Source organism: Gadus macrocephalus, chromosome 19, assembly GCF_031168955.1.
Source record: "Gadus macrocephalus chromosome 19, ASM3116895v1".
In the NCBI taxonomy this organism is placed as follows: Eukaryota; Metazoa; Chordata; class Actinopteri; order Gadiformes; family Gadidae; genus Gadus; species Gadus macrocephalus.
In genome coordinates, this window is record NC_082400.1 from 11,386,721 (window position 1) to 11,395,776 (window position 9,056).

The window sequence follows — 9,056 nt, forward strand, 5'->3', positions numbered from 1 at the left end:
CCGGTTCAAAACCCACCTATGACACCAAGTTTTTATAGTTTATGTTAACATTAAAGGATCCCTATTATACCACCAGGCGTGAGTGTTATGAGTAATTCCATACCATTTGTGTCTTTGTGACATTACATCTGGTGGTGTTACAGGAGCCCTTTAAAGTGAAGCTTCAATTCCCCTTCAAGGAGGTCGAAAACATTTAGTTTCTTATGGTGTGACTGCAGTAAGTGTTACGTTGGCATTTTCATTTTTAAATACAGTACAACTTCACTAAATTAGTATAGAATGAGAGAGCCCACCAAACACCGTTAGGAATATTGACATACATTTATTCCCTTTATAAATCACATCAAAAAAACTGAACGGGTACATGCACCAATCTTCCTTTCTTGTCTCTCTGAACAAATAACAAGCACAGTTGACCACTGGTATAAGCAAAGTTCATCAAACAGCGCATAAAATAAAAATGTTTAAAACAGCCCTTTCACAGGATTACCTAAAAAGCAATTTAGAAAATAACTGAAAGGAATAATACTGCACTTTAATCCCCTCTCAAAGTAACTTGAAGCGTTTGGTGATGCTTGATATTGAGGCGAAGGGTAAGGCTAACACAGTGGTAAAACGGAGGACATTTGAACTTTGAACTGAAAGGAAGAGGAACATCAAGAGTTGTCCATTGCTGGATATAGGAAAGAATTGGCTCTTATGAAGCTAGTGGATAGGAATGTAAAAAAATGTCTGTTTTCTTGTTGTATATTGGCCCTTAAAACCCTCCAAGAACAGCACACTATATTTCACATGAATGGAATATACCCACCGTTGCCTAAACAGGAGGCACAGCATCATTCAATAATTGAACGCACACACACACACACACACACACACACACACACACACACACACACACACACACACACACACACACACACACACACACACACACACACACACACACACACACAGTGCATTTACTAAAAATAGCCCATTCTGCAAAACGTTTACAAAATATTGTAGGTGTATATACAGTTTAACTAGTAACAAAAAAATAAATAGATTTTTCTTATAAATAAAAAAAATGAAATTATCCAGAACATTTCATAAAGTTGGAACTATTTTGGACAGAAGACTTGGCAAGGTATTCGCTAGACTTGGCCAGGGTATCTATTCCGGTCCATTTCCCCCACACGTAAGCCTTCAACCAGAGCTGCGAGAATGGAAGAGAGAGAGAGATACATAGAGACAGAGAGACGAGGAGGCAGACACAAAGACAATTATTACAAGACAAGCATAATAAATATTTAGGTTGAATGAATACACATACACAACAAACAAAAAACACACACACACACACACACAGTATACCTGTCGGCACCATCCTTGTGGGACTCTGCAGGGGGGTCCTGTCGTGCTGAAGAGGCTCTGGGCTTCCCAGTATCTGAGGCGAGAGACCGACGGTTAGAGAAGGTTTCAACACCCAGAGGGCCATACCAGTGTTACAATGAATGAATAAACACATGAATCCAGAAATATTTGTTCTGGTGCTTTGGAAATAAACACTTCCAAATCCACACGCTTTTCAGCAGTACATAAAAAAAAAATAATAATACTATTTTCACACGATGTGTTGCTTTTCCAATGGAGCATAGTCTTTCTTCCTGAATTGCCAGTCGCATCAGGATGTACATTTGGAGCTGGGAGCTCTATACATCTCCCCTTGTGTACCAACAACGTGACTAGCCAATGCAAACGCAGGCCGCTCTATAAACCAGCTGTGAGTGGCCTTATCTGTGTATCCAGCTAACACCGCTGGCGCCAACGCCGGCAAAGGGAACGGGGCCAGGAGTACGAGTCTCCTGATGGCGCCCCCCCCAGGGCGCCCCTACCAGGCCCTCACCTTGTATCCAGCGGATCTGCGTGGCAGGGCCGTAGCCCTGCTCGTTCTTGGCGGCGATGCGGAACACCATGGCGGGCCGGTTGCTGGCGGAGCTGTCGATGTGGGCGTTGTCCAGGTGGGCGGCGCCCACGGTGCAGGAGGTCTTGGTGCCGCGGTACACCCGGATGAAGTTCATCTGGCCCGGCCGCTCCGAGGTGCCCGCGCGCCCCTTCCTCACCGCCAGGTACATGGAGTACTCGGTGATGCGGCCCGACGGAGACGGGGGAGCCTCCCAGGTGATGTGCACCGAGTCGCTGGCCTTGGGGGGGGGGGGGGGTTGGACCATTGACGTGATTATCCTGGATTTGCCTGTTCCATTGCTCCGATTTGGAAAGGCGACGTCAACGGTCCAACTTCTCCTCAGATTTCAGTTGAAATCGAGGAGAGGCCCACCGATTTATTTTACAACACACGTATGAACCAACAGTCTCTTAAATCAGAAAGATGAACCATGTGTGCTGGCTCCCCTTTAAATAGCATTTGTACTGACAAACTCTTCCACTGAGGCATGTCGCTCTCCCCTGAGGGCAACGAGGGGGGTGGGGCCGTACCTTGGTGATCTTGACAGCAGAGGGCGCTCCAGGGAAGCCAGGAAGGCAGGTCCTGAACTCGGCCACGGGGCTGAAGTCCCCCTGGCCGACGGTGTTGACCCCCGCCACCCTGAGCCTGTAGCAGTGTCCCGGGGCCAGCTCCTGCCGCTCCCGGCCCTCATAGTCCTGGGGTCCCGGGAGTTTCCTCTGGGGGGGGGGGGGGGGGGGGGGGGGGAGTATGTGACAGTTAGAGCTGGGACTCACAACTGCTATCCTGGTCGATTCACCAACAATGTTATTTTCCCGGACGAATTGATGAATCGTTTATAGTGAACCATTTCCGAAGCAGAAGTGGACGCAAACGTTTGGTATTTGTGGTTGATAAATTACTAAATCGGGTGATGAAATATCAGCATTAGCTTTGATTCATTTGGACTAAATCGATGGATCAGTTGATGCATAAATTCATAGTTGCAGTAGAGACTGAACATTTCAAAAGGCCTTCATCAGAACTGTGTACCTTCTACTCAGTCCTGTCTTTTGGAGCTCCTGTCTGGACTAAAGAATGACTAACCACCATATAAAAACCCATCCGGAAAGGACCTCGGAAATGTACCTCTGTGGTGTTGTTGGGCCGGCTGGTGGTTGTCATGGTTTCCTGGTCTTCATCAGCCGGTAGGTAGTAGTGCGTGACCTCAGAGAAGAGCACTTTGAAGACCCCCACGTCAAACCACACGTCGTCCTCGCTCTGCCCCTGAACCGGCGGTGCGATGAAATCATTGGTTCACAGTATTACATCTAATTCAAACGGAGAGACTATATAAAGACTAAAATACATTTTGAGTTGAGCGTAATTTTCAAAAACAAAATAGAAAAAGGTGACGCAGATTGAAAACAGAAAGAGAACGGTGACAGGTGGCTATTTCTTTTGTGGAAAGCATAACACTAAAACTCCAACACGAAAAGAGATCAGGCAACCACAGAATAAAGTTGAAGGCTTTTATTTAGAACTTTAAGAAACTAATAAAAAAGCAGAGCTGGTCTGCAGAAACCACAAACAGCTTTTATGGTCTCGTTCGTTCCCGGCTTCCTCCCATAAGCTCCAAGCCAGGGTTGTTATCTAACAACGCCCATACATGGCTTCAACATCAACCAACTTCCTTCGTTTTCGCTATGGTTGGGAGTTGTGCCATCTAACATCATCCAACTTGTCAATGTTCTTGTCTGAACATTTCCTAACGGTGTATCAGACACTGTCTGGCATGCGTCATTCAGAGATTGTGTTATTAAAACCCTGTAGACAACTCTACACACTCCATGCAAACGGAATATATGCTTTTGTCACATTGGTTCCCGGGCATGCTTTTGCCCACAGAAACAATCCAGAACCAGATAAGTCAGCCACATCAGACGACAGAAAAAGAGCCCAAAATAGCTATGTTCATGGTCTTCAAGCACAACGTGGTTTGTCACGTGTTGGGAGCAGGCCTTTCACCCAGTTTCCTTCATCCTCCAACCTCGCCAATCTTATCCTTTTCCCTTGGTGGATACCCTTGTCTATTCCTTTTTACTAAATTCTATCCCCATGAGGTTAACCATTGGGTCGTCTGTTAAGGTCGCGACCTCTCTAATGTCTCCATTTTCCCACGCTTATCACATTGCTATAGCATATTATTATAATCTTTCTAAGGATATATTGTCTGACCTGCTGTGTAGGCGACTTTGGGTCCTTGGAGTGTTCCCCTGAAGATGGCACCGTTCCAACTGAGGAGGAACAACAGCAATCGAAACAATCTTCTTCTTTTACAGATTTACACCCGAAATTTCCACATCATGTATTTTCCCCAGCTACTTGGAGTGAGTCGTCAGCCGTGGGTGGAAAGACACTTAACCCTAGTATGACCCCGTTCAGCGAGAGCTGATAGCTGCTGAAACCATCCCTATGGTTTATTACCTGGCGGTGGCTGAGCTGGGATGTGGTCCAGCGCCGACTGTGTGGAGGCAGTCTGCCCAAGAGCTAAATCAACACAAGGTCAAAGGTCAGGATATACAGTGCATTCAAGAATGTTCTGTGAAAAGGGGTCACACATTCAGGTCTTAAACGTAAACCTAAATTGCACACACAAACACAGCCAAAATATTTGCCAGGAAGTGTCAAGTACAATGATGCTTGTCAATTCTTTCTGCACGTATTGTTTTGACTTCACCAGAGACTTATTTAGAAAATAGTTAAGAGATGTGGAGAGAGCTAAATAAAGACATTGAAAAGTTGTTTAATTGATTGCAATAATGTCTACACACAAAGGCCAACCTAAGACAAAAGGAATGGTTGAATCGTTGTTAATGGAGAATAGTGAATGTGTCGCAGTACATATTGTATTGAGAGGACAGGGGAGCTAAATGAAGGTACCACAGCATGGCTTGGTTTGTAAAAGAAAACAATTAGTTAACAATGGTTTTTGTGAGTCCGGGGCATTAATTCAGTCTTCTGTATGTAATTGAAGTTATGTTCTGCTTTAAATAAATGTCATTATTGTTTGTTTGATAACCCCTTTGGGTAATAGCAGTGGCACTCTCAAATCATTTTATATTCAAAGTACAGCACAATCTAATTCTAGAGATATGAAACAGACGTACAGTAATGCCGTTCATCGGTCTCTTCCTGGGCGGGTCCCTCCGAGCTCTGCCCCTCCTGAGGTGCTGAACAGCCATTGGACACTTCCATGGCCACGCCCTCATTCGCTACAGCCACCCTCTAGACAAACAAAGACAACGGCAAAGAAACAAAACATTAGTTATGCTCTAGAAAACGTGTTTTTACAGTCACTCAAACCACTGTCATCGTGCAATTAAAAGGTGGTCAGATTAAACATGATTACCTGTGCACCAGCGACCTCTTTCTCGCCTGCTGTGTCACCCAATGGGTCGCAGGACTTGACACCTGGAGAAATGAAAACCATACCCAAAGCCCACTGTTGTGAAAATGGCGCTTACAAAAGCTGTGGATTGCAGTGCATCAGTGTTTCGCTCTTTCTGCCAACTCATCGTCCAACTCCAAGACACAATCATCAACTAATTTCAAATGCAGGAAGAACATTAGCTCATATGACAATATAATATTAAAAAGTAATGATAAGCCTATTGAAATATTTAAATGTGCATTCCATAACACAGGGAAAAAGAATCACTACAAAGATTCGACTTAAATAAAAAAATGTTGACACGCTATGACAAAAAAATAAAAATAAATTCTAGTTGGAGGCAATTTTATAATTCTCCAAGCATGTTTTTTTTCTACTCAGGAATAAAGTGTTTCTACCCGAAGATGAGTCTTGTGTCGTCCCCTGGTGTCCTTCTGGGCCAGTACAGGGCGCTGCCCCGCTCTGTGTATCAGAAGCAGACTGCGCTCTCTGGGTAGACACGGGCTGGATCTGTAGGATGTAGCACTCCGCTGCCGCCAGGGGGCGCCAAGTCACATGGATCATTTTCACGGTAGACTTGACCAGCAAGACCGCCTCTGGTACAGCGGGCCGATCTGGAAACACATTTGAGGAAAAGAAAAGAAAAAAGAAAAAGTAAATAAATCCGGTTTCATTTAGTGCCATGAGACATACAAAGAAAATTTATAAACATTTCTATAAGCATATAATACACAAAGTATTACATCCCGCAGCAAATAGCCAGAGTTATTGGCCAATATTTATTGGACAGTGTTGCTTCTTTACAGACCATGTCCAATGTCCTTTTTAGGAGTTGTTTAGTGAAGGCATTTATTGTAGCCATTCCACCTTGACAAAACATTTTTCTTTTATAGCCGTTCTCCCCTTAATCATTTGCAGGTGCAATACCAACCCCAGCCCACATCAAATCAACTCAACATTTTTCATTGTTCCACCTCTCCAGGAACAGCCCATAAAGACCATCCTTTGGGTACGGGAGGGGGAAGGCATGTCTAAGACGGCCTGGCCCCGCCCAGCCAACCACTCACCGGTTTCCAGGTACCAGAGGTCTTTGCAGCACACCTGGTAGCTCCAGCTCTTGCGGTAGCCGTCGCGGCCACTCCAGATGTACATCCTGGAGCCGATGGCGGTGGAGCAGTGGCCCGCCCTGGGCTTGGGTCCGCCGGGGTGCGACTCCTCCAGCTCCAGCTGGGGGGGCTTGTCCTGGGGCTTGGGGTGGCCCTGGGCCGGCTCCTCTGGGCTCAGGTCCTGCCAGCTCATGGTGTCTGGAGCAGAGAGAGAGACTTGGATGGGGGAAGTGCAGGCAGTGCAGCACACAGCTATAATGTAAGGAGGTGGAACAGGCTGCAAACGGAAAGCTCCCGTCGGGGTTTTGATAAAGGTCTTCCAGATTGCAGGTGACCGCTCAAGTGATTGGGTGCTCGCCGTAGGGTGAGGTACATTGGCCACCAACTAACATTTTTGTACATACATGTCAGTAATCTGAATATATTTAAAAAGCTGTAAAAACAATAAAAAGGCATTTGTTACACAAGCACAACAAAGTTAATAGACTATCTAGGGAGTAGACTCACCGAGATTAAGCGCATGCAAAGAGTTTGTGCAAATCCACTCTGCTCCTTTCGTCTTCGCCGGCTCAGAATAGGGAACCCAGCCTCCGAAGATAAACATCCTGCACACAGAGACACCGACTCAGGGTTATAACACAGCAGGTGTGCCCGCGTGTATCAATGTGAAGCCATTCGGCCATATGCTGAACAACATACATTTCACGCGAGCCAGAAAGCATCCCTTACTTGTTTCCAATGATGTTGGCCGAGTGAAGGCTCCTGGCTAGCGGACGGGGTCCCTTCGTTAACGGCGCCGACCACACCATAGAATCTGAGCGGTGAACAAATGGGATGAATTAATAAAAGCGGCAACACGAATAAGGGGTTCGAACTGCGTTCTCCGAATTGAGAACCACCCCAATTCAAACAACCCATGAGTGGAGACCCAGAGAGGGTTTGGGCCTACCGAGGTCCAGCTGCCAGAGGTCGTCCAACCGACGGCCTTGCATTCCTCCGAAGATGAAGAGCTTGGGGGAGCCCCGGCCGGCGTAGGCCACGGCCGTGTGGGACTCCCGGGCCGCGGGCCTTCCTCCCTTGGTCTCGGGAATGCTCCAGCAGCGGGCCCCCGAGGACGGCTGCAGGTCAAGCTGGTAGAAGTCATCCATGTACCTTAAGGGAACATCGCAGGAAGCTTGGTCAGACTGACACACATTGGAGAGCTCTTGAAGCTGCAGTTGGTACGATTACAGAGTTTTAAAGAAGGAGTGTGGTTTAGAGCAAGACTTTGAAGATAAACAACCCAAATAGACGGCCCCTCCCTCCCTCCCTCCGTTACGTTTCTCCACCACTGAGAAGTGTTGCCTGCACCCATCTGTGTAGGAGCTAGAATATGGCTGCATGGGTGAACATGATTGACATGGCAAGAGGGATCCCCCAGTCCAATTCAGGGTTGAGGTACCGCTCACGCCTCATCGAAAAGAGCAGACAGAAACGAGCCGGGAGCAGTATGAATGGTCAACCAGAACAGATGTTCTCTCAAAAGTTTTCACTCATCAATTGCAGTTCGGTGGTTATGCCATTTCTTACAAATGACAGCTATTACATCTTACCTACAGCATCATTGAACATGGATTTCATGGTAGCCCCAAATTCCAGATTGTATTATAAATGTTCTCTTTGTGTCCATGTGTGATCTTCCTACCCCCAAAACCATTTTGCACCAGGATATGAATCTGAGTTTATTTTTATAGGTGTGACCCTGTGATGAACTAGCCTCCCACTCACTGGCTATGAGGAGACACCTTTAGAAAAAAAAGATATAATATAAAACATATATACATAATTGTTTACATACCGTGGTATGTTTCCATTGGGTTCCTCGCTGTCGTTCACTAGTCCTCCAAATAGATAGCAGCGGTTTCCAACCAGTGTGAAACTGTGTGCAATCCGTGCACAGGGAGGCAGGCCGTTTGCAGGGGGCCTGGGTCGGAGTTTCTTCCACAGCCAACGACTGGCCTGCGTGTACACAGCCAAAAATGGAAGACTTTGTTGTCTTCAAAACAAGATTGTGGGCAAATTTAACAATACGTGTGGGTGTGTGTGTGGGGGGGGGAGGATTGTGTCTTCACCTGTAATTCATAGAGGTTGTTGGTGTACTTCCCAAACTCCACCATACCACCAAACACCAGAATGCGTGTGCCCTCACACACGAAGCCATGGGCAGCACATCCAGGCGGTATGTCCCCCCGCACCGCCGGTAGAAACCACTGTTTGGTCACTAGGAGTAATCAACCAACCACAAGTTGTTACTTCCAGAAGACATAATACCACAAATAAAAAAGCGCTATTTACTAACACGACTACTATGTTTGTTATGCATATTAGTGTTTTGCCAGCGCACGTTGTCTTTCTGAAGGAATTAAATTGACAAGTTTTCTTGCTTCGAGGCTAAAAACATTAGCATGCTACCGTTAGCTCGCTGTGGCATTGGGTGTGCTAGCAATAGCTTACCCGTGTTGTAAACATGGAGGTCCTCCGCTATGCCCTCATTTCCACCTCCGAAAATTATTATGAGTTCACGAATGGCCAC

General features: G+C 46.3%; 1 protein-coding gene across 1 annotated transcript in view; it reads right to left on the bottom strand.

The window, feature by feature from the left end:
* Positions 1-302: 302 nt before the first annotated feature.
* Positions 303-9,056, bottom strand: part of hcfc2 (host cell factor C2) — a 9,238-nt gene continuing 484 nt past the window's right edge. Inside the window, exons 1-17 of the mRNA XM_060038630.1 lie at positions 8,978-9,056; positions 8,596-8,744; positions 8,322-8,482; positions 7,434-7,636; positions 7,214-7,298; positions 6,992-7,089; positions 6,446-6,682; positions 5,777-5,992; positions 5,337-5,398; positions 5,095-5,212; positions 4,412-4,474; positions 4,163-4,221; positions 3,074-3,211; positions 2,479-2,664; positions 1,889-2,186; positions 1,357-1,429; positions 303-1,198 (exon numbers count right to left, since the gene is read on the bottom strand). The exon at positions 8,978-9,056 is cut by the window's right edge and continues 484 nt beyond it. Coding sequence (XP_059894613.1) covers positions 1,189-1,198; positions 1,357-1,429; positions 1,889-2,186; positions 2,479-2,664; positions 3,074-3,211; positions 4,163-4,221; positions 4,412-4,474; positions 5,095-5,212; positions 5,337-5,398; positions 5,777-5,992; positions 6,446-6,682; positions 6,992-7,089; positions 7,214-7,298; positions 7,434-7,636; positions 8,322-8,482; positions 8,596-8,744; positions 8,978-9,056 — 2,235 coding nt within the window. The 3' untranslated portion in view covers positions 303-1,188. The remainder of the gene's footprint in view (positions 1,199-1,356; positions 1,430-1,888; positions 2,187-2,478; positions 2,665-3,073; positions 3,212-4,162; positions 4,222-4,411; positions 4,475-5,094; positions 5,213-5,336; positions 5,399-5,776; positions 5,993-6,445; positions 6,683-6,991; positions 7,090-7,213; positions 7,299-7,433; positions 7,637-8,321; positions 8,483-8,595; positions 8,745-8,977) is intronic.